General features: G+C 41.3%; 1 protein-coding gene across 1 annotated transcript; it reads right to left on the bottom strand.

Moving 5' to 3' along the window:
* Positions 1-8276: 8276 nt before the first annotated feature.
* LOC124271033 lies at positions 8277-25077 on the bottom strand. Its single transcript, XM_046706092.1, has 8 exons — positions 24910-25077; positions 22897-23091; positions 20987-21170; positions 11554-11653; positions 10684-10800; positions 10238-10318; positions 9170-9284; positions 8277-8321 (listed from the first exon to the last, which is right to left on the bottom strand). Exons 2-8 carry the CDS (start codon positions 23083-23085, stop codon positions 8277-8279), a joined length of 831 nt encoding a protein of 276 aa, XP_046562048.1. The 5' UTR covers positions 23086-23091; positions 24910-25077.
* Between the last annotated feature and the right edge of the window lie 1750 nt (positions 25078-26827).

The raw sequence follows: 26827 nt of genomic DNA, 5'->3' as shown, positions 1-26827 counted from the left end.
TGACAGGCTGGGCATTGGTTCATTGAAATATATATTATTTAAGAAATACAGTTCGCCCTACCACCATGTATAGTGTAATAAAACACACTTTCGCCCTGAACTATTATAGTTAAAGTACGAGGACGCTTGCGTCCGAGTGCATTAACGTTATAATAGTTCAGGGCGAAAGTGTGCTTTATTACACTATACATGGTGGTAGAGCGAACTGTATATCTTTTCTAAGATGCCAAATTTAATACTTTCTAAGGATAATTACGATTAATTTAAGGCAGAAAACAAACAACGGTGTCGGTGACCTAAATTAAGAATCCTCGCACAGGGCTAACTGGCGCGCTGTTCTATTGATGTGTCTGCTCCCCTACGTAAGACGAGCGTTACCAGAAAACCCCCAAATGATAACAGTTTGATGACGGTTTAAGTTCGGATTAAATATCTTCTCTGAATTATTTTAATTACATTTGTCATTAACGTAAACCATATGGGGCAATATGAACGTCGCATTTCTACTACCAGCGTAAGTTTAGATCAGTACATCCAGATGAAGCCGAGTAGTCAGCGACATTCCACGATTGCATTGTGGGAATGTAAACATTGCGAACGTTACCATGTCGATGAAAACTTGTGAGTCTTGTGAGTCGAACTGACACATTTTAACCGTCGTAAAACATAAACGTAATGTTTCCACCAGTGATGTTAGCTGCGTGAAGCAACTGCAAACCAAGAAACGGGATGCAACGGAGTAGTTAACTGTAGGAGGCCGTACGAGGCGATGGCAACTGACATGCATCGTGACGTCGCTTACATTGTGACGTAATGTAATATCGTTCGATTACGAGGGGGCATACTAGAATGGCGCAGTAACGGGATAACGTCATTCAATTGTTACGTCATCAAAAAACTATCCCTTTATTGTCTGATAATGTATTTTTTTTTCGATTGTTCTAACCGCTAGGCACCTTAGAATACCAAACATTGTAAACCAAAAGTCACTGTGTTCTATCATCTGATTGGTTGAAAAACGTGATCAAATGGTATTCGATTCCCGGAAATTCGCTGAGTATTAATACATGCAAACATCGCTCACACCATTGTATTGTTACGTCGTCAGCTGTGATGACGTCATTAAAATCCGAGTGTTATTGAGTATTTGAAGCTCGGTTCCAAATGAATTCCCGTGCTTCAAATACTCAATAACACCCGGAAATTGGCCAACACATGATGTTTATCTCCTAAGTAGATCTTGTAATGATAAATGATGACTTGTATGCTTCGCAGCTATGTAACGTCTAGGATAGACACCGGGTGTTCATGCTGAAGACAAACTATCTGACATGATGGCTGTGGACCTGCAAGGAGGTGAACTAGAACCAGATAGTTTAGACGACTTCCGACTAGACAGAATGAGAGGTGTTTGGGAACTTCAGGATTAAGTTTTTTTATGCCTTGGGTGAATTGTTTTGAGATCGAAGATCCATTTTAATTCATTGGATCAGCACTTGGCCGTGCTCTGATTTAACCCAGGGTCCGATTTTAGCTGTTGTAGGAGCTGATACAGCAGGTCTCCAGTAGAGAGTCCTGCTGAGTTGAAATGGTCAGCGACAGATTTGTCTCTTTTTGTGGTTGCCGTTGAAGAGTTCTTTCACAAAGAACTTAGTTAAGCACCCCCTGACATATCCCACGCTTGAATGAGCCCCGATCTTAACCCTTTGGAGCATATCTGGGACATGACTGGTCGTCGTGTGCAACAAAGAGATCCTCCTGTACAGAACCTGGCCCAATTGGAAGCTGCTTTACACGAGGAATGGCGTAGATTGCCCCTTCAGAGGATCAGGAGGCTGACAGGGGTATGAGGAGGGGAGTGCTGGCTGTCATACAGTCACATGGAGGTACACTCGGTATTGACCTTGAATCGTGTAAGACACGCAAAATGACATTTTGAATGTTCAAAGTTCACCAATAAATTCAACATTAAACATTCCAGGGCCATACTTGTACAGACATGGTTTTGTATCAACATCAGTGTTTTTTTCTTTTAAATGAGCAATTATCATCATAAAATCAACATGGATTCCAGTGAATCATTTTGTCGTTTTTATATGAGTCAAAGGATCATGCGGGTTAGAAAAACTCACGTTTTTCAACCATGGTCACCACGAGTTTATACGTGTTGAAAACCTGTCATTGCAATAATACAAGGGTGCTTAATTAAGTTCTTTGTGTAATATGTATGGATTTACTCCTGTAAGTAAATGAATAATGCGTCTGAATGACAGCATATGGAATAATGCATCTGACATGACAGCTTACTGAATAATGCGTCTGAATGACAGCTTATGGAATAATGCGTCTGACATGACAGCTTATGGAATAATGCGTCTGAATGACAGCTTACTGAATAATGCGTCTGACTGAATACTGAATAATGCGTGACAGACAGCTTGGAATAATGCGTCTGAATTACAGCTTACTGAATAATGCGTGACATGACAGCTTATGGAATAATGCGTCTGATGGAATAATGCGTCTGAGACAGCTTATGGAATAATGCGTCTGACATGACAGCTTATGGAATAATGCGTCTGACATGACAGCTTATGGAATAATGCGTCTGAATGACAGCTTATGGAATAATGCGTCTGACATATGACATGCTCTGATGGCTTAATAATGCGTCTGACATGACAGCTTATGAATAGCTCTGAATGACAGCTATGGAATAATGCGTCTGAATGACAGCTTACTGAATAATGCGTCTGACATGACAGCTTGATTTACTGAATAATGCGTCTGAATGACAGCTTACTGAATAATGCGTCTGACATGACAGCTTATGGAATAATGCGTCTGAATGACAGCTTACTGAATAATGCGTCTGAATGACAGCTTATGGAATAATGCGTCTGACATGACAGCTTACTGAATAATGCGTCTGAATGACAGCTTATGGAATAATGCGTCTGAATGACAGCTTATGGAATAATGCGTCTGACATGACAGCTTATGGAATAATGCGTCTGACATGACAGCTTATGGAATAATGCGTCTGACATGACAGCTTATGGAATAATGCGTCTGAATGACAGCTTATGGAATAATGCGTCTGACATGACAGCGTCTACATGACAGCTAATAATGCGTCTGAATGACAGCTTACTGAATAATGCGTCTGAATGACAGCTTATGGAATAATGCGTCTGAATGACAGCTTACTGAATAATGCGTCTGAATGACAGCTTATGGAATAATGCGTCTGATATGACAGCTTACTGAATGACAGCTTACTGAATAATGCGTCTGAATGACAGCTTATGGAATAATGCGTCTGACATGACAGCTTACTGAATAATGCAATGACAGCTTATGGAATAATGCGTCTGACAGCTTATGGAATAATGCGTCTGAATGACAGCTTATGAATAATGCGTCTGAATGAATAATGCGAATGACAGCTTATAATGCGTCTGAATACATTCACCGAATAATGCGTCTGAATTACAGCTTACTGAATAATGCGTCTGACATGACAGCTTACTGAATAATGCGTCTGAATGACAGCTTACTGAATAATGCGTCTGACATGACAGCTTACTGAATAATGCGTCTGAATGACAGCTTATTGAATAATGCGTCTGACATGACAGCTTACTGAATAATGCGTCTGAATGACAGCTTATTTAATAATGCGTCTGACATGTCATATGTTCTGACATGACACCTCACTGAATAATGCATCTGAATGACACCTCACTGAATAATGCGTCTGAATGACAGCTTCTGGAATAATGCGTCTGACATGACAGCTTACTGGAATAATGAGTCTGACATGACAGCTTACTGGAATGCGTCTGACATGACAGCTTCACTGAATAATGCGTCTGAATGACAGCTCTGAATGACTCACTGAATAATGCGTCTGACATGACAGCTTATGGAATAATGCGTCTGACATGAATGAATAATGCTTCTGAATGACACCTCACTGAATAATGCGTCTGAATGACAGCTTATTTAATAATGCGTCTGACATGACAGCTTACTGAATAATGAGTCTGAATGACAGCTTATTTAATAATGCGTCTGACATGTCATATGTTCTGACATGATCCAGCTTGGTGTTTTTCCGGAGAAACTTTGGATATGCAAGCCAGATCGGTACACACTACATGAACGTGCTGTCTTCCTTTAAGTATTACACTGACTGTAATGCAGACACATAAACCTATGCCCCATTTGTTATGGCTATATGGCGTCGGTCCGTAAATCATTGAGTCTGGACCAGACAATCCAGTGATCAACAGCATGAGCATCAATCTACGCAATTGGGATACGATGACATGTGTCAACCAAGTCAGCGATCATGACCACCCGATCCCGTTAGTGGCCTCTAACGGCAAGCATGGGTTGGTAAATCTAACCCGGATCTTCACGGTTCTCCGCCTCGTCTATGCCTGAAGTAATGTGCCACGCGAGGCGTCTTTTCCATTCCGTGGAGTTGGAAGAACTGAATAATTGAACACCCCATCCCATGTTTTTCAAGTAATGAAATCAGTTTGAATAAGTCTTTCAGCAATTATCCTGGAATATATCAATTACTCGTCATGATCCCGAATATGAAATCAAATAATTTTCTCAATGTGAATTATTCATGCTATACTTAAATATCAGGGAGACTAATGGGACCGGTGAAGCGAGATGTCACTGATGCACCTATTGTCAAGTCTCTAGGGCGTGAAACAAAAAACACGGCTTCGCTCTGAGGACGCACAGCTGTTCGACCGATTGTATTCTGTCTATTCAAGAGGTAACTGGCTACACATGTACTTGAAACTATATCGAGAACAATGCTTATAGAGACTAATAGGTAGAGGATTGATTATTTCCTTAATTAAAGTGCTCTTGCATAAATTTCAAAACAAACTGGTGTTAAATTCTCTTTAGTATTGACGAAGCTACACCCTTTTCACTTAATATAGATTGAGCGACCAATGTTTGTGATAATTAATGCCCGGTAAGCGGCTGATGGGATTGAGATTGTCAACTTGATTTGATCAGCAGCTTCTCATGCTGTATATGTCATAAGTCGTCAAAACATCAGCGTCAAGATAGATCCCTGTGGGTGATCGAATTTGGACCAGACAATCTAGTGATAGAATGAGCAATACAGCGGCATATTCAGCAAGACAGCGTTTAAGAAGAGGTCTTATATATTGGTTAGCATGCAAGAGAGTTTCATACTCAACATCCATTAGAACCACCCGATACACCTTTGAATCCAATGTAATGACTTTAATGAGTAGGGTTTTACGCCACTTTTAGCAATATTCCAGGAATTTCACGGCGGGGGACACCAGAAATGGGCTTGACACATTTTACCCATGTGGGGAATCGAACCGGGGTCTTCGACGAACGCATTAACCACTAGGCTACCCCACCAACCCTAAACGACATTGTATATCCTACAGAACGTAAGCTTGCACAGCAGGGTAGGGGGCATGTTTGTGCCTTAAGATGTGCGATTCTAGTTTAAAATTTCGATATATGTTCAAAAATATATGCATGAAATATATAATTAAGTGTAAGACTATTATTAAAACAGAAAAGAAAAGGCGGGCCACAAAATATTAATGCAAAGTAATTCAATATGTTTATCACGAACAAAATGCATCTTTAGGGCCACAAGATTAATGAGTAGACACTAAACATTCCACTGGTTTTGAATCTTACAACTAAAAAATAAAGGACTCGATGCATTATTCTGAACATTAAAGGACTCGATGCATTATTCTGAACATTAAAGGACTCGATGCATTATTCTGAACATTAAAGGACTCGATGCATTATTCTGAACATTAAAGGACTCGATGCATTATTCCGAACATTAAAGGACTCGATGCATTATTCCGAACATTAAAGGACTCGATGCATTATTCTGAACATTAAAGGACTCGATGCATTATTCTGAACATTAAAGGACTCGATGCATTATTCTGAACATTAAAGGACTCGATGCATTATTCTAATGCTCCCCACCCCATTCAAAGACACTTCAATCCACCCACTCCTCAATATCTATGCCTTAATTAAAACAACCGCAAACAACGTAAAAAGTGATGTTTCTTACAACGAAAGCTTCCTTGCATTATTTCTAGAAAGCATCACGAAAAGTTCTATGAGAATGTTTTTAAACAATACCTTTCCCAACGGCATGACATAAGCGATGCAGTAGAGCGACTCTATGACAGAACAATTGCTCAAGTTGCAGAAATATACGCTTGAGGTGGCACAGATGGTTTATTTATCGACAATCTGTATATTCCCAGCGGTATCAAACGATCTTGCATACTGTTGTGCTCTTCAATCTAACCAGGGACCATACAGTGGCGTCGACGGCGTATTGTCTCCGATCTAACTTTTTCTGCCAACAATTTCCACGCGCAAGTCAAGTAATTCTGCTGCACAATGGAAATCAGCCGACGGTGACCATGTATTGATCTTGTATAAATAATTTCAATGAAGTATACAGAAAATAAGTTTTATAAGTCTGACGCTTACGTCCACAGGAAATAGTACTCGTGTAGGCGATGGGTCACGTGAAACGGGGCGCATGACGCCGATTGTCGGCAGCGTGTCTATACTTGTGAGGTTGTCCTGGTAACATCGCTATGTACAAATGTCAACGCAACTTGTTCCATCAACTTTATTGGAGACCCTTCTAAATACCATTAGTTTAATCAATTGCATTTTTAAATGTATTTTACAGGAATATGCATTTCTAAAATATTTTTTTAGTTTTTATAGAAGTGCCTATTGCCAATAATAGCGTAAGTGCAGGGCTATATGACTAATACACTTAAAAAAAAGAAACGCATAGGTGATTTTGAGAATATTGGACTCAGGTAAGAGCGGGAAAAAGAATTCAAATATACTATTTCTTTCCGAAACGTCATCTTTGCGTGATTTTAAACAGCACCAGAGCCAAAGCGCGGCAATTATAACTTTCCCCCTTGTTTTAGAAGCGTTTTAAGAAATATTCACTAAAACGTCACCAAGGAAACATGCAAAGCAAAACGCACGTGCAAGTAAGCGGAAAAGCATGCGGTAACAATCACAGTGACTATAAAAACGCAAAGATTCATGTGTTTAATTATCTTTATTCGTTTTATTCCTGGAAAAGAGGAAATCATCATGCCACGACTGAGTGTCCGCCAACCGAAACATCGCCATAGGACCCCTTGAAGCTGGGGAGTCGCAGTCTGCAGTTGCCCGACATTTCAACTTTCATAAGAGCACCATTTCTCGCCTTTGGGATCGTTTCCTACAGACCAATTCCTCCTATGATCGCCCAGGAAGCGGCCGTCCAAGAGTTACCACCCAAGCCCAGGACCGCTAAATCCGGGTTGCTCACTTGCGTCATTGTCGTATCACAACCGTGGAGACTGCAAAACGCATCCCTGTTTGAGAAGAATTTCCGACCAGACTGTCAGGAATCGATTGCGGTATTCGACCAGGAAGGCCAGTTGTCGCCCCTGTGTTGAGAGACTTCCATCGGCGCTGTCGCTTGCGGTGATGTCGTAGAGTCCGGACCTGGAACCTTAGAAACTGGAGTCTCGTCTAGTTCAGTGATGAACGATTTCTTCTTCACCGGCGAGATGGAAGACAGCGTGTTTACCGTCGGAGAAATGGACGTTTTGCCTCTTATTGCATCCGACAGGTCGACAGATTCGGCGGTGGTAGTGTGTGGGGTGCGATATCCATCACACAAAGATCTGACTTAGTCGTGGTTCAGGGGAATTTGATAGCGAATCGGTACATCAACGAAGTCTGCCAATGGTGGCCCTACAAAGTACTGACCTTGACGCCATCTTGTGGACTCAAGTAAACAGAAACACAAAAATGAAGGCTGCTTTTGAGTTGACGAACTCTTTGTCCATAGACATGAGAATATTCACCTTTTCACCATTGAAATTACATGAAATAATTGCTCTTAAACTAACGCAATAAATTCTTCTAAAAATGGCTTCTACGTTTCCTTTTTAAAGAGTGTATACGATTTGTGGGCAATAGAGTGAGTGAGTGTGTTTAGTTTTACGCCGCTTTCAGCACAATAGCATAGAAAGTCCATTAACCACAACACTGACGGGATCAGGAAACATCACCGGGAAGTTAAACACTGACACAGACGCCCATCAGTGAAAGGGGCTGATATCAAGTTCTTGAAGACCCCTAAGTTTGCCAAGTTCCACAACACGGTTGTCAGCAAATGGATAAGAAATCCTTTATTCTATGTAAAGACGTTTCAGGGCTATAGCTTGCCCGTTGATCTGGCAAAGAGTCAAGAAGAATCCATGAAACGTCGGTACAAAGAACAAAGAAGACGTCATCCATAATATATGTCATGTAATCACCGTCTTCCGAAGATTATATACGTTTGATATATGTGTCCGCCCTCATTGTAGTTGTATGTGTCAACTATTAACGACGTTGACTGTTGCTTTATGGTCAGGTTGATTTGGTTATTGTTATAACGCTGCACTCAGCAATATTCCAGCTATATGGCGGCGGTCTGTTAATAATCGAGCCTGGACCAGACAATTCAGTTGATCAACAACATGAGCATCGATCTACGATGACATACGATGGGATACGATGACATGTAGTCAGCGAGCCTGACCACCCGATCCTGTTCACGGATCCTGGATCTTCGCGGGTTAGAATAGGCTCCAGCAGCCTGTTGGGCTTGTAAGATAGACTACACAGATCGGGTGGTCAGACTCGATTACTTTTATTGGGTGACTGCATGGTGCGCATAATATCAACCACTGGTTTATATGGACCAAAATAGACCATAGGAAGATCGCCGTCGTGCAGTCGGAATATTACTGAGGCGTTTAAGAAATACATATCTATAAATTATACAACACATTCGATTATCAGGTTTTTTTGGGGGGTACTTGTAATCTTTTGGAATCCGAGCAGGGATATTTGACACGGCGTTAGTTTTTTCGTTGGTGTGTGAATGGGTTTACACCGGTTTTAGCATTATGCCAGCAATATCACGGCGCGGAATACCATACATGGTAAAAACCGAAGAATTGTGTTTAGTACGAATCTTGATTCGAAACCAGCAAGGTGATGCTGGCTTCACGTATCTGTTGTCATGGCAACTCACGTTTCTCTTCAGTTTCTGTATTTTGTGTCTGATGAGCCAGCCCTTGACGTAACGCTGGATGTTGCAGGCTGCGTACTGGCGACGTTGTTTGTCTAGGCGGTAGGCGTGGTACTGGCTGCAACGACACAGCGGACAAACACAATAGACAGAGACACAATAGACAGAGACACAATAGACAGAAACACAATAGACAGAAACACAATAAACAGGTATCCAATAGACAGCGATACAATAGACGGATATTTAACAGACAGGGACACATGACGGAAATTCAATAGACAGAGACGCAATCGACAGAGACACTCTAGTCGGATATTCAACAGAAACGCGCGATAGGCAGAGACATAATAGATAGATATTCAATGGAGAGACATAATACACAGATATTCAATGGAGAAACATAATATACAGATATTCAATAGGCAGAGACATAGTAGACAGATATTCAGTGGAGAGGCATAATATACAGATATCCATGATACAAGAGCATACCAGGAAGAAATTCAGATGACAGATACACACTAGGCGGATATTTAATAGACAGAGACACACTGGATAGAGATCCAATAGACAGAGACACACTGGATAGAGATCCAGTAGACACAGACAAACTGGATAGAGATCAAATAGACAAACTGGATAGAGATCAAATAGACAGAGAGAGATCAAACAGAGACACACTGGATAGAGATCCAATAGACAGAGACACACTGAATAGAGATCCAATAGACACAGACAAACTGGATAGAGATCCAATAGACAGAGACACACTGGATAGAGATCCAATAGACAGAGACACACTGGATAGAGATCCAATAGACAGAGACACACTGGATAGAGATCCAATAGACAGAGACGAACTGGATAGAGATCCAATAGACAGAGACACACTGGATAGAGATCCAATGTAGAGACGCATGTATAATCAAAGGACAGAAACACAAGAAGCAAGTAAAAGATATTGTTTGGTCAATAGTCAATTATAGTCACTACGGATCCATTGACCAAGCATCGAGTCGTGGATTCAACTATATATAAATATATTAATCGACAGTTATGTCGACTTACGCGAACAGATCAGCGTGCGGCTTCTCCTTGTCTTTCTTCATCCCTTTCCTCGACGTCGTACTGCCTATCTTCGATAGAGAGCTGAACAACGGGGAATAAATCATCATAATTTTTACACTTTAATTACGACTTGATGTATTTTCCCGTAATGCGGAAAGAATAATACAACAAGAGCAATACAAAACGTTCGTAATTTTCTACCGTTTTAATACCATGGAAAAATAACTGAACGTGATACGAACAAGAATTTAGAGTTATGTCCTTTGGAATCATGACGTCAGAATTTCTGTCGTGCATTGCACAATGAATATGGAGATTGGAGAAAAGAACTACAAGTAGTTTTGCAAATTTTAACTCAGAATGTAATTAATAAATCATTATATGAGCACTACAGAACATTATTAATGACTTTTAGGGGACGAAACACATCCTTTTTAGACGCATACCTTGACACGGAAGAGATACCCTCCCTTGCCTCCTCCAACCTCCATATACGGTATTCCTCCTCCCATAACCACGTGCTGGGAGGGGGCGGGCTCTGTCTCCGGGGGGTCAGGTCGGTCCTGTCAAGCACAAATGAAGTTGATTAAGGGATTGGCAATCAAGAGCACATTGTTTGATGCCGAAGTGTGATCATTTGTCCATCTTGGATCCACACGGACTATTGATCGAAATGTTATACTACTATATGAGTTACTGTATCCGCGGCGCCATTGTGACTTTCATACCTGATCTCACAGATTCATGTTATCAACCCGGCCTCTGTTCTATGAGTGAGTGAGTGAAGTTTTACGCCGCTTTCAGCAATATTCCAACAATATCACGGCGGGGGACCCCAGAAATGGGCTTCACACATTGTACCTATGTGGGGAATCGAACCCGGGTCTTCGGAGTGACGGGTGAACACTTTAACCACTAGGCTACCCCACCGCCTCCTCTTCTAAGCGGTGTAAAGTAGCCTAATGGTTAATATCGTCCCCTCGTCGTACTGATTCCCTACATTGTTAACATGTGTCAAGTCCATGATATGTCAGCAACATTGCTAAAACCACTAAAACATACTCATTCATTCTGTTCTATGAGCTATGGACAGTTAACATTACAAACAGAACTTTTGTCGGTTCCTATATCAAACATGTTTTTCCTGTCAAAGAAGGAACCGATCAAATTGTTTTTCCCTTTAATAGAGGAAATCTCCGATATTTACACGAAAATCGTCTTTTTAGTATTTTCTGTTTTCCATCACCTATTTTGAAGAAATGCTGCCTCCACCTCCAATCGAAGAATATGAAATGGTTGATCCCTTGGTAACCTACCTGACTTCGTACAGATGCCCATATTTGGGGTTGGCCACGTACTGCCTCTGTCTAAACTCCATCCATTTGCCCTTAGGGAGTGCCTTCTCATAGTGGATTTCTGAAGAATATAAAACAACGAGAAATTGATTGATAGATCTACCAATATAACTTGTAGCGACATGTACTGATATTGTATGAAACGCATCAAGGGTTACGGATTTGCTGGAGATGTTCACGGTGTTCTCCAGGGATCACATGAGCTAAGCTACAGTATTATTCAAAACAAGCGAGACGGTCTTGTAGTTATAGTTTTCACGTCATGCTAACCGACATGATACGGTATCCTGGCTGTGTACAATGCAGGTAGCTAAGTCTTTGAGTGTAGTCATGCTGCAGGCGGACATTGTTGGATGTTACCGGCATAAAATCGAATTCACAAAATATATTGAATATAAATTGAGGTGAGGTGAGGTGAGGTGAGGTATGGTGAAGTGAGGTTAGTTGAGGTGAAGTCAAACGTGGTGAAGATCACTGCGCTGATTTAGCGACGTGTGTGTGTGTGTGTTGAATGTGCGTGCATGTGTGTGTGTGAGAGAGAGTGATTGTGTGTCTGTGTATGCCTGTGTGTGTTGTGTGTGTGCATGTGTGTTTTGTGTTTATAAATGTGAGTGTGTGTGTGCGTGCGTTGTGTGTGTGGTGTTATGTGTATGTCTGTGCGTGCATGAGTGTTGTGTGTGCATGTATGTGTATTGAGTATGTGTGTGTGTGTGTTTTGTGTCTTGTGTGTATATGTGTGTGTCTGTTGTGTGTTCGTGAGTGTGCGTTGTGTTGTGTGGCTCTCTGTGTATGCGAGTGCTCTGTGTATGCGAGTGCTCTGTGTGTGTGTGTGTGTGTGTGTGGTGTTGTGTGTGTGTGTGTGTGTGTGTGTGTGTGTTGTGTGAAGCAGTGGTGGCACACTAAAGAGGTTTGGACTAACGATGTATTTTGTACAAGAGGAGAATCAGAACACACGATCTCGGGGAGAGGGGAGCTCGTCACGCGGAAGATTCCCACATGGGTACAATATGTGAAGCTCGTTTTAGGTGTCCCCCGCCGTTGTATGGCTGAAATATTGCTAAAATCGGCGCAAAACCTTAATCGCTTATTCACACTCACCGTTGGTGGTCATTATCACCCTCGTCATCATATAGCTATTTCTACAGACCATGGCATAACCCACAAATGCAAAGGTAACAGAGACGAAATCAATATGTGATGCTTTTGTAATCAGGAACGTAACTAATCATGTGACACACACAGGTGCGAACACCAGGTGATGAGGCGACAAGACTGATGTGTTACTCTGCAGCCTGCAAACGTAGGTGTTAGTTACTCAATCAAAGTTTGGGCAGATAGACGTTCCGTAATCAAAAGCGAAAACGTAGTGTCTGAACTATACGGCTGGATTTCCAAGTGCTGGATTTCTGGTATATTCTAAGGTTTAGTCTTCATCTACACAGGTACATTCTAAGGTTTAGTCTTCATTTACACGGGTACATTCTAATGTTTAGTCTTCATTTACACGGGTACATTCTAAGGTTCTTCATTTACAGGGGGTATATTCTAAAGTTTAGTCTTCATTTACACGGGTACATTCTAATGTTTAGTCTTCATTTACACGGGTATATTCTAATGTTTAGTCTTCATTTACACGGGTACATTCTAATGTTTAGTCTTCATTTACACGGGTATATTCTAATGTTTAGTCTTCATTTACACGGGTACATTCTAATGTTTAGTCTTCATTTACACGGGTATATACCAAGGTTAAGTCTTCATTTACACGGGTATATTCTAAGGTTAAGTCTTCATTTACACGGGTATATTCTAAGGTTAAGTCTTCATTTACACGGGTATATTCTGAGGTTGAGTCTTAGGTTTACATTAGTCAGTAAATGAGGGTTTGTGTTACCAATATTCAACAAATAGGCTTCAAGTTGTAAGCATAACGAGCGCTGTAACCACTAGGTTAACAAACTGCCTGTACGAAAAGAGCGTATGTAACATCATAATGTTAGTGAAGGTCAGTGAGGGCAACCATTCTTGGCTGAGTTGTTTTATATAAACCAGTCACATTCAATCAAACCATTTCCTTTCATATGCGAAGGCAGCAGATTCCCAGGGCGGTGGTTAAAGTGTTAAAGGGTAGGTTAGTGGTTAAAGCGTTAAAGGGTAGGCTAGTGGTTAAAGCGGTAAAGGGTAGGCTAGTGGTTAAAGCGTTAAAGGGTAGGCTAGTGGTTAAAGCGTTAAAGGGTATGCTAGTTGTTAAAGCGTTAAAGGCTAGGCTACTGGTTAAAGCGTTAAAGGGTAGGCTAATGGTTAAAGCGTTAAAGGGTAGGCTAGTGGTTAAAGCGTTAAAGCGTAGGCTAGTGGTTAAAGCGTTAAAGGGTAGGCTAGTGGTTAAAGCGTTAAAGGCTAGGCTAGTGGTTAAAGCGTTAAAGGGTAGGCTAGTGGTTAAAACGTTAAAGGGTAGGCTAGTGGTTAAAGCGTTAAAGGCTAGGCTAGTGGTTAAAGCGTTAAAGGGTAGGCTAGTGGTTAAAGCGTTAAAGGGTAGGCTAGTGGTTAAAGCGTTAAAGGGTAGGCTAGTGGTTAAAACGTTAAAGGGTAGGCTAGTGGTTAAAGCGTTAAAGGGTAGCCTAGTGGTTAAAGCGTTAAAGGGTAGCCTAGTGGTTAGAGCGTTAAAGGGTAGGCTAGTGGTTAAAGCGTTAAAGGGTAGGCTAGTGGTTAAAACGTTAAAGGGTAGGCTAGTGGTTAAAGCGTTAAAGGGTAGGCTAGTGGTTAAAGCGTTAAAGGGTAGGCTAGTGGTTAAAACGTTAAAGGGTAGGCTAGTGGTTAAAGCGTTAAAGGCTAGGCTAGTGGTTAAAGGGTAGGCTAGTGGTTAAAGCGTTAAAGGGTAGCCTAGTGGTTAAAGCGTTAAAGGGTAGGCTAGTGGTTAAAACGTTAAAGGGTAGGCTAGTGGTTAAAGCGTTAAAAGGTAGCCTAGTGGTTAGAGCGTTAAAGGGTAGGCTAGTGGTTAAAGCGTTAAAGGGTAGGCTAGTGGTTAAAGCGTTAAAAGGTAGGCTAGTGGTTAAAGCGTTAAAGGGTAGGCTAGTGGTTAAAGCGTTAAAGGGTAGGCTAGTGGGTAAAGCGTTAAAGGGTAGGCTAGTGGTTAAAGCGTTAAAGAACCACTAAACTTTGTTTTTTGTTACTCTTTTAACCATTACATATGAAAGATTTGTGGTTAGACTTATGCGGAACACCAAATTTATTCTTTAAAAACTTGTGGTTAATTAATACCGAGCGATTAAAAGTGGCCAAAAAGTCGCCTGCTTCCCTCTCGCCCGCCAACGAAACCACAGACAGGTTACGTAACTCTGTCGCCAGAGCACTGCAGTGACGTCATATGAGGAACGATTTTCAGTTAGTTGTATAGAAAATGTGTAGCACGCTCATCATTTTGATGATTTCTCGACATCAACGACCATATGCCGAATCGTTGCTTTGTCGTCAATTGCTCCTAGGGGTCGGGCGATGGTGTGCCCATGCACAGATTTCCACAGGACCCCGCAGTTCGTGCTAAATGGGTTATGTTTGTGAGTGCGAAGCGAGCGTTGTGGAAGCCTGAAACGATATCTTACTTGTGTTCAGATCGCTTCACGGAAGTTAAAGAATCAAAACTACTTACTAGTTGTAGTAAAATATGCATATGATTGATGACCATAAAGATTTTCTATGACACAACTTGTAACATAACGATTTCTTCCTCGGAAGTGAGGTTGTGGTCGAAGTAACAATAATTTTGTAAGTAGTATAATATTGACACCCACCTCGCTGCCACGAGAGAAATTGTTATGATATACGCTATTGGCCATCAATAAAATACATATTTTACTACCAGTAGAAAGTAGTTTTGATTTTGTAACTCGGTGAAAACAAACCTAAATACCATTTATCCGCAGACTGGCGGATGTTCCCGACAGGGCGCCGCCATTTTTAAAAATAACAAAATCTGTTAGAATTAATGAGATTATAGTTTGTTTTCATCAAGTTAGAAAATCAAGACTACTTTCTACTCGTTGTTAAATATGTATTGGAATCATAACCAAACGGATTTTGCATGACACAACTTATAACATAACGATTTCTTCCACGGAAGCGAGGTGGGGGTCGAAGTCACAATACTGCGCGATAAATTTCTTGCTACATTCCCATGGTTAATGTCCACTCACCAGTATGTAGATACTAGTCAATGTTCGTCTTTATATTTGGTCTTATAATCCTAATTAGTTTATTATCACACTTGTATGCATTTTGAAACTAAATAAAAGCAGACGATCTGCTGATACTTATAGTGAATTTATAACAGAACTGTAATATCTAGACATTTTATAGTTTGCCAATGTGAATCATAATTCGCACACACACCCTAGTGCATGTTGTCTGTCTCATTACACTTCACGGCGAAAACAATGATTCTGTTGAATGCTACGACAAATGAATAAAACAAAAATGCAAATATTAAAATTAAAACAGATTAAAGTTATAGGAACAATATCAGGCCATTACCTTGTTCGAGGAATATATCCATCAATATCCACAAAACTGTTCCAAATGATGTGTCTTTTAACAGTTTAATATACGAAAAAGTGATAAATCTTTTCAGGTATTGGTGTATAGTCTCATTGGTCACCCAAGATAGCACACCTGGCAACTAATTGCATAATGTCCGCCTTTCTTTAAAAACAGTAATTTAGTTAGCCAATAATGGGCAATCAATCAATGTATTGCCGGTTAATCCTTTGAAAGAAGGACGTTGTTTTTACGCAGACACCGACACGACAGAGTGTATTCAGTATAGATTAGTAAATCTACATACATAAACACTACCTTTTGACAATTCCGCTGTGTAAGATAAAAGTAGTTAATCAATAAGCGTGTTATCGGTTAATCCTTTGATCGATGTTTATAATGTTGAATATTTACTCCAGACACAAGAAATGCCAAATGGGAACCTTTGTCGGGTAATCTAAGTGTGTTACCACTAATTATACCTGTTATAAATTCATTAACTGACCATCAAGTGAATGATGACAAATAACATGTGTAGGTTTATACCACCTAACACGGGTTACAACGAGGGAGTATTAATTGCTGTATTGCATGTGAAAACTTATCGGCCGACACTGTTTTGAGAATACAAACAGATTTTTACATGACATGATAAAATATCGAGGTAAAACAACACAGAAATGGGATCAATTTGGATCAGTCATTATACAAATAGGGCCTAACGACACCAATCGATTTTGACAGAATCGTCTATGAAAACAAGTTGTAACTCGGAAACTAGGCAAAGCAGGAGACAAAATTAAATGACAGTAGATTGTGAGAACATATAGCTTTCATTTTCCACAACAATTGTCACGATTTCAGGTTTATACAAGCCTGTAAACACGATAATTTACCCCCTAAAATGTAGATGAATTCTGCATCGTCCCTCAAAGCTATTCCTCATATGACGTCACAGAGGCGCGCCGCTCTGATTGGTTGAAATTTCGTTCGCGGGTGAGAATTGTGCACTGTTGTCAAAAAGGTCGATTTAAGTCAATTAAAGGTCGAAATGAGTAGTTTTAATGACGGGGTTTCATTTATAACGATGCCAGTTAGTGATTTATGTATTTGTACCCCCTAGGGTTTATGTGACCTTTAAAGGGGAACCTAGTGGTTAGAGCGTTAAAGGGTAGGCTAGTGGTTAAAGCGTTAAAGGGTAGGCTAGTGGTTAAAGCGTTAAAGGGTAGGCTAGTGGTTAAAGTGTTGAAGGGTAGGCCAGTGGTTAAAGCGTTCTCTCGTCACACGGAAGGCCCGGGTTCGATTTCCCACGTGTGTGAAGACCATTTCTGGTGTCCCCTACGTGATATTGCTGGAATATTGCTAAAAGCGGCATAAAACCTCACTCACTCACTTGTTTCTCAACTCAAATCCGATTAAACGCCATTGAAATAAGAGCGATAAAAGCCTTTCCATACTCATCACAATTCTCTGCTAAAAGCACATCCTATTGTAAGATTTTGACCATGAATCAATATAAAATTATGATGATAAGAGTCGTTTTCTCCCCATCACCCCTCACAAACAATATTTCCAAGCAACATCAAAACGGAAATCCTTGACATAAGCATGTGCAGGTTGGGTGACCCTATGAGTCCATTTGTCCATCACAGGTCAAGCATTGTCCCGATGATCAATGTGCCGTATTGACCATCCCATACACAAAATGCAATGACAAACCCTCTTCAGAGAAACTACTAACCGAAAACAATTAACAAATTAACCGTCCCGTTGACAAAGATTTTCCTATCGACTTGTCGTTCCGAATCACAAAATAATGTATATTTGATGTTAAGAAATTAAATCTAATCTCCGGGATTAAAACTCGTGACAGCTTAAGTGATTAACTCACATATAATCCTTAGAGATTCAGAAGAACCAATAACTGACACAGGCTTATGAATAAAGAAATGTAATTTATTTCATAATTAATTCATGATCGTCCTATAATAACAAGCACGAGCATTAAAGCACTGAGCACAATGTAAACCCACGAAGGGAATTGGATATTTTTTAAGGAAATGATTTGTTGTTTTAACAAAAAGAAAATAATTATTTGTTGGATGTCTGAAAAGGTGTAGCGTGAAAATTCGGTAAACTGATCAGCTTCTGCTTTCACAGAAAACAATGCGTGTTTTGAAACGCTGATATAAAATATTTCTTATCTCCATATGATTCCCCACACAGCTCGCATCCAAATCCATTCCTCTAGAATATCAAACGGCGGGTCCCTAAAACTTCATTTCTATAAAAAATGAGCCCCAGTGAGATGAAAGATGACATTTGCATTACAAAAGTCCCACCAGGAAGGGGTTATGATATGGTTCAGGGACGGTGTGACAGACTAGAACCCCGTTCCTAAAATAGTCGTCAGGGAAGCAGAGCTGCCAGACTTGGCGAGCGCAGCGTACGCCCATGGTAAAGCACGGAAGCCTAAGACCACCTTAACTTTACGATAGTTTTCTGGAAGCAACCTTCAGTCCCATAGAGATTCCGATCACTCTTAGTACCCTGAAGAGTCTAGTTGACTGATTTAATATTCCAAGGTACAACTATTATTATTATTATTATTATTATTATTATTATATGATATTTATATAGCGCACATATCCAGGCACCTAGTGCTTGCTCAAGGCGCTGGGTTTTTTTCCTCTCGATCATTGGATGTCAGTCTCAACGGCACATCGTGTTATCAATCTCAACTCCCTGGGGATGATACAACTCTTGCAGCCACTAGGCGCACCAAGTTATTGTGGCCTTCTCATCCTAACGAGGTACCCATTCACAGCTGGGTGGACTGGGACACATAGTCACAGTACTTTGTACTTTGAGCCTTTACCCTTCACAGTACAAGAAGGGTAAAGGTTCAGTTACTAAGGTACTTTAGGACAGTTACTAAGGTACTTTAGGACAGTTACTAAGTTACTTTACGTAGCATACAGATGCTGACGACCATGCATAGTTGATGGCAAATACTATTGGACATCGATTTCTGACTTCCACAGACTATTGAGTTGAATTTGAATTTTTATGTGTTGTGCTGAGGCTTTCTGTAGCTTTGATCGGATGTTGATTGATGTTTCCTTGATGACATACATTGTTGTGAATGTGGAGTGCATGTTTGTTTAATGAAAGGCCCTTTGTTACGTGTCGTGAAGATATAAATGTGTCCCCCTTGTGATCTGTGCGGTGAGGGCAGGACGGAGGCAACATCAAATGCTGGCTTCTGTCAAAAATAACGTTTCAGGATTTGTTGAGTTCCTCTCTGCCACGTGTTATTGTGTGAGGAGATGTTTCCTTTTTCTCATAATACCGACGTTTACTTATAATGACATTAATGCTTCCTCCTCATATCCTCCACGTCAGTTCAACACGCCATTCATACATCTTCCCACCTCACCACGTCAGTTCAACACGTCATTCATACATCTTCCCACCTCAACACGTCAGTTCAACACGCCATTCATACATCTCCCCACCTCACCCACGTCAGTTCAACACGATATTCATACTCTTCCCACCTCACCCACGTCAATTCAACACGTCATTCATACATCTTTACAACTCACCCATGTCCATTCAACACGCCATTCATACATCTTCCCACCTCGCCACGTCAATTCAACGCGCCCCATTCATACATCTTCCCACCTCACCAAGTCAATTCAACTCACCATTCATACATCTTCCCACCTCGCCATGTCAATTCAACTCACCATTCATACATCTTCCCACCTCGCCATGTCAATTCAACACGCCATTCATACATCTTCCCACCTCGCCACGTCAATTCAACGCGCCATTCATACATCTTCCCACCTCGCCACGTCAATTCAACTCACCATTCATACATCTTCCCACATCACCCACGTCAATTCAAAACGCCATTCATACTCTTCTCACCTCACCATATCAATTTAGCACACCATTCACACATTTTCCCAACTCAACAATTTCCATTCAACACGTCATTCATACATCTTTACAACTCACCCATGTCCATTCAACACGTCATTCATACATCTACCCAACTCACCCATGTCCATTCGACACGTCATTCACACATCGTCCCAACTCACCCATGTCAATTCAACACGACATTCATTCATCTTCCCACCTCACCCCAAGCCATTCAACACGCCATTCATACATCTTCCCACCTCGCCACGTCAATTCAACGCGCCCCATTCATACATCTTCCCACCTCACCAAGTCAATTCAACTCACCATTCATACATCTTCCCACCTCGCCATGTCAATTCAACTCACCATTCATACATCTTCCCACCTCGCCATGTCAATTCAACACGCCATTCATACATCTTCCCACCTCGCCACGTCAATTCAACTCACCATTCATACATCTTCCCACCTCGCCACGTCAATTCAACTCACCATTCATACATCTTCCCACCTCACCCCCAGCCATTCAACACGCCATTCACAGGGCCTAGATTTTCGAAGCTCTCTTAGCTCTAAGAAAGTCGTAAGTGCCATACATTAACATTAACTTAAGACTATCTTAGCGCTAAGATAGTCGTAAGTACCATACATTAACATTAACTTACAACTATCTTAGCGCTAAGAGAGCTTCGAAAATCTAGGCCCAGATCTTCCCACCTTAGCCATGTCAATTCAACGCGCCATTCATACATCTTCCCACCTCACCACGTCAATTCAACACGAAATTCATACGTCTTCCATATTGTCATCAATACTCTCATACCATATAAACGGAAAACACCCCGTGTCCTTTTTCCAACGCCCTCCCTCACTCACTCACTCACACGCCCACCCTTCCACTCACTCACTCACTCCGGCTTACCGACATAGGTGTTGTTATTTGACTCTATTTTCGGGACGTCTTCAGTCCAGGGCTTGCGTCTTGTTGCTCTCTTCTCCCGTCTGTCCGCCAACACCTGGTTGCCCTTGGCTACGACGCTGTTGTTGCTGGCAGTGAGGGAACTTGTGGCGGACTTGGAGAACGCTGATGTTGACACGACGCGGTTCTGAAAACAGAGGATATTTACTGCAACATCGGAAAATAAGTTGGAAATACATGACTTCTGAATCAACTGTGAAGGATTCAAGAAAGTTTCACAAACTTAAACGTACAAACAACTTTCATTGGTAAATTGCTCCGAACATTGAAGATGAAATGGGGTTTCACGTTGTTTCCTGCACCTATAAAGACATGCGCGCGTGTGTGTTTGATTGCTTTGACCGAGATGGTTAGTCCTTGTCTCCATTTCATGCCGAGGTAACACAGAGTACTATATTTACCTGTCTTTAATATGACGCGGCCAGGGAATCGACCTTTTGCCCACTGGCAAACAATTCCATGGCATTAAGACGCCAAAACCAATGTACCAAAAATAAACATGATATTCCTTGCTAGTTTGGAACTTTCTGAAAGAAATTAAAACATTTAAGTTAGGTTGCTGTGGAATCCGTTTGATCCGTTTACATTGTTGCGTCCCTTGGTCGTGAGGTGAGGTAAGGTGAGGTGAAATTGGGTTTAACGTTGTGCTTGAGAATATTTCGCTCATATGACGACGTGCATGCGTGTGTATGTGTATGTGCGGCTGCTTGTACTAGCCCAGACTTAAGCTGGTTTTATAGTGCTAGCCCACTGAGATACCATGTCGCAGTGAAGCATGAATACCCCACTCAGACACATTATACTGACTCCGAGCCGACCAGTCCTTGTTGTACCCATTAATGCCGAGCGCCAGGCAGGGACCAACAAATACCATATCTTGACGCGGTCGGGGATCGAACCCGCGACCTTCCGCATTCCGGGCGGACGCTCTAACCACTACACCACGGAGGCGGCCCCTTTGGTCTTGAGTTCGAATCCCGGTCAACTAACTCCCGGTTTGTCATCATCGTATCCGTGCTCGTTGGTGTTATCACAGTGGTTGGTAACATCAAATACCTGCATCAGCTACAGATGCTTCCACACCCTGATTTAAACGAAATAGGCACGACTCCCAGTACTAAGCTGGTTCCCGGCTCCTTTTGCGCGTCAACTCGCGACATGAGAGACGGGGCCCAGCTTACTTCCGGTATCAGATTTCCGGTGACAAGCGTATATTCAAGAACCAGTTCTGGTTCCAAATTGAACGACTGCCAATTAATAGGACTTTACTTTGACCGGACCAAGTGTACGTTGTTTGTTACAAGGAGCACTGAGGTCTCGCGAAGAGCCGTGATCTACTTACGGGCCCTATACCGTTCAAAGCGAGTTCAATCTAACAATGCCCCACCATTATATGTATTATAACACTTTACTGAGAACTGTTGTATCTTCCTAGTTGATTTATCCTCACACCAACCCGCAAGTGTGCCCAAAGTCTATGTTAAAGTATCGGAGTTACAGCAAGTAAGGTATTATGCCGCCTTTAGCAATATTCCAACAATATCATGGCGGTGGACACCATGTCGCGCCCATGTTTGGAATAGAACCCGGGTCTTCAAGCGAACACTTTAAACACTAGGCTACCCCACCGCCGTTATCAGAGTAACAATAAACGTAGTTCTATTATGCTTTGTGCAGTGGTTTATATGAACATCGACACGAGGTCAACGGGTCAACAAGGGAGCCCATTATGTCCACCCGATCCTCAGTTCGTCAGCTTTTACAACCTCCATGATGAACTATTGTGTAACGGCGAGTTTAAATGACGGTGGCCTGTTTCGCTACATCTAGATAGCATTGTGAAGCATACTGACCGTTCGAAATCGAGGCTGCGAGTTACCGGACTTGGAACTGGTAGCAAGGGACATGTCCAGTGAATCTGACCCCGTGGCCTTGGAGGTCCGTGACCCGCTGGACAGCGAGGGGAGTCCATGATCACAAGGCCAGTTGGTCCAGCTCTTCTGAAAGAGGGCGTGGTTCCTTAAAATCTGCGCGTTGTCCATCTCAAGCTGCAACACAACGTACGAAGAACGTAAATAATATGACGGAAAGAGACTGTTCAAAGTGAAACATGACATAGATGAACAGTGGGGAATATCTTTGCATCTTCCTGAGTGTTCTCTAAATGCACGAGAATCACCGTTTGTGAATATGAAACCAAAACAACCACCCCAACCCTTCTTCTTAATGTGCTGGATAACCGGATCGGTGTCCAGGGTTCAGCCTTGGAATGGATCCGAACGTACTTGTCAAATAGATCACAGGTTGTAAGCATCGGTGGTGTAAACTCACAGAAGACAGATCTACTTTATGGTGTTTCACAGGGGTCTGTTCTTGGGCCGATCCTGTTCACTATATACACGCTACCAACTGGTGACATTGCCAGAGCACACAAGCACTGGATGACATCAAACTTTCTGAAATTGAACGATGATAAAACAAAGTTGTTGGTCATCTGCCCTAAGCAAACCATGACAAGGATCCATCTGCCACAGTTCAAAATTGGCGAACACACAATACCCAGAAGTCCACATGCCAGGAATCTGGGGGTTGTCTTTGACGCGTTACTCAGGTTAGAGACCCATATCAACTCTGTCTGCGAGAGTTCATACCACCACATTAGAAATATTGGTCTGATAAGGAGGTACCTTGATGTGGATACCACACGAGCTCTAGTCCAAGCCTATGTTACATCCAGGATAGACTATTGTAACTCGCTGCTATATGGCCTTCCAGAACAACTCATAAATAGGCTCCAAAAAGCACAAAATACAGCTGCAAGAATCATCACTAGAACAGCGAAGTGGGATTGGCTTCCTGTCCACCACAGAATCCAATACAAGATCCTCGTTCTTGTATTCAAATATCTGAAGGGTCTTGCTCCATCATATCTGTCCAGCATGATAGAAACCTATCAACAGTCCATCAGTTAAGATCAGTTGAACAGAATCTACTTGATGTTTGGATATATCACGGCGTTTGGATGTTTGGAGATAGATCTTCTGGTAAAGCAGGTCCAGTTCTCTGGAACAGATTACCCCCTCACCTAAGATCAGAACAACAGCTATCCACTTTCAAGGCCCAGCTAAAGCCTCAATTATAGAGGGAAGCATTCAATCTATAACTATTGCTTGAAGTGTTTTCCTGGAACTGATGCGCTTTTGAGCAGCTTCTGCTGGATTCTAGCGCTCTATAAATGTATATATATATATATGTATGTATGTATGTATATATATATGTATGTATGTATGTATGTATGTATGTATGTATGTATGTATGTATGTATATGTATGTATGTATGTATGTATGTATGTATGTATGTATGTCTATATATACATATATATAACCCAACAAAACCAATATCAAACAAAACAATCACACACCTCACCCCCAAAAAAAAAAAGAAAAAAGATACACACTACCCCCCAAAACACAACAACAAAAAAACAAAACAAAACAAAACACAAAAAAACAACCCGACAACAACCCAAACATACAACAAAACAAAACAAGCAAAACCAACCAAACAAAACAAAGGAAAAAACCAACTCCAAACCCAGACAACAATACCAACAACACAAAATACTACATTAAAAAGACATCCACCAAAACTAACATTCAAACATTAAGTACCTCCGTTAAAGATTATAAGTTATTGACTTGCCTAACGTTCCTACAACAACCAAAACCAAACAAGAAAAGTAACAGATAAAAAGCAAGCAAAAACAAAAACTCACCACTACAAACTTAAACAGGATCACTTTTCAAATTTCAAGGATGTCTCTTGCGAAAAAAGGTCTAAAATACGTTTGTGTAAATTAGGTTACAACACAACTCCAGTCGATAATAGATTATGGCTGATGGTCAAACAGTGCTTCAAGATACATTGTGTTCTCAAGTATTAGTCACAGTGTTCGACGATGTAGCACAAAAGCCGTGTAGTGCGGTGTTCACGTCGTGGCGTTACTGAGTAATGGTCGATGGTTCCAAGGATGCCGGCTCAGCGTTTTGTCATTTTGTTTATTATGTGATGATGGCGAGGGGGTATTGATTCTGTCAACAAGGAAGCGACATCTCCCGGCACATCCCTGGGAAGTCACAGGTGCGAGTCTCACTCAGTGAATGCACCACCACACTGTACATCATTAAACGTTGGAGGATTTACGTTTGGATAACGTTATTGACGGTGTCGAATTCTGATTGCAGATCGATGTTCTCTAGAGACGAGCACTAACAATTAACTATCTTGTGTAATATCCGAACAAACAAAAAGTAAATATTTATTTTGTCCTGTTTATGTTACATGATTCTGTTAGTGTTATTTTGAATTAAAACTGTATTGAGTGAGTTGATTGAGTGGAACTCGGGGGTGTTTTTAATGATGAACTGCTAGGAAAGAAACATACACCCATATTTGATTGTGGCTAAAATGAAACAAATAGGAGATAGTCATTCGGTCGTGGTGTGTCTGATACGAGTATCATAGTATGTTTTAGGCCTCTAGTTCGTAATGTTTCGGCAACTGTTTTTATCGCTTTTTATTTCAAGTATATACTTTTTTTGCCCGACACTCTATCACGTGATAGAGTGCATTGAAGCAGAAAACACCTGGGGCATAAACCAAATAATATATCAGCCGATTTCTGCATCACTGAACTGTTTCAAGTCCCCACTAGTTCTGTAAATCCGTACGGCTCCAAGATGTTGCTGAATAAGTATGTCATTCAATGACATGTAGGTTATCATTATAGTTCTGGTGATGATGATGATTATGATGATGGCGATGATCTTACAGTTAGGTTTCATTGTTCTTAAAGAAGGCTCCAATGTAGTTAGGCAAATAATCAATCAATCGATTACCGTGAAGGCCATCCGCTCATATACATTGCACGAACATCAATTTACACGTATTGTAGTGGCAACAATCATAATTATATTCATCCTTCATTTATTAGCATGTTCAACTTAACAAGCACGATGGTGTGATTTGTTATGTATGCATTTTCATATTGGTGATACATGGTTTTTGAAATCATTTGATTTTAGTTGTACTAAAAGGAGACGATACAAGTAAAAAGTGATATTTATTCTATTCACCCCTGTTACATAAAGGGCAGGTTGTCATACTGTAAATTTGAGCAATCTAACAGCTATCTTCGGCCGTAATGGTCACCCTCTAAACTTCACTGAAATGATTCGTCTCCAATTGTCGATTTCTCTGTTGTGTTGTTGCCAAGATAGGGGGCAATGAATTAAGTGTTCCGATGAGTGAGTATGGATTTACGCCGCTTTCAGCAATATTCCAGCTCAAATATCACGGAGGAAGACACCAGAAATGGGCTTCACACATTGTACCCATGTAGGAATCGAACCTGGGTCTTCGGCGTGGCGAGCGAACGCTTTAACCATTAGGCTACCCAAACGCCCTTGTTCCGATATCAAAGCCCTGCACTTAACGCCTGTGACTTTGCAGTTACGAAAAGGTGAGGTGAAATTGGGTTTAACGTCGTGCTTGAGAATATTTCGCTCATATGACGACGTGCATGCTTGTGTATGTGTATGTGCGTCTGATTGTACTAGCCCAGACTGAAGCTGGTTTTATAGTGCTAGCCCACTGAGATACCATGCCGCAGTTAAGCATGACTACCCCACTCAGACACATTATACTGACTCCGAGCCGACCAGTCCTTGTTGTACCCATTAATGCCGAGCGCCAGGCAGGGACCAACAAGTACCATATTTTAA

Source organism: Haliotis rubra, unplaced genomic scaffold, assembly GCF_003918875.1.
Source record: "Haliotis rubra isolate DU_JTF1 unplaced genomic scaffold, ASM391887v1 Scf157, whole genome shotgun sequence".
NCBI lineage: Eukaryota > Metazoa > Mollusca > Gastropoda > Lepetellida > Haliotidae > Haliotis > Haliotis rubra.
This window is presented reverse-complemented; position numbering and strand designations above follow the sequence as displayed.

Bases quoted from the DNA above. Each gene is read 5' to 3' on its own strand.
- LOC124271033 (XM_046706092.1), bottom strand. From the start codon at position 23,085: ATGGACAACGCGCAGATTTTAAGGAACCACGCCCTCTTTCAGAAGAGC. The intron at 21,171-22,896 runs GTCAGTATGCTT...CTCTGTTTTCAG, and splicing joins CGCAGCCTCGATTTCGAACG to AACCGCGTCGTGTCAACATC. The intron at 10,801-11,553 runs GTAGGTTACCAA...TGTGCTTGACAG, and splicing joins GGGCATCTGTACGAAGTCAG to GACCGACCTGACCCCCCGGA.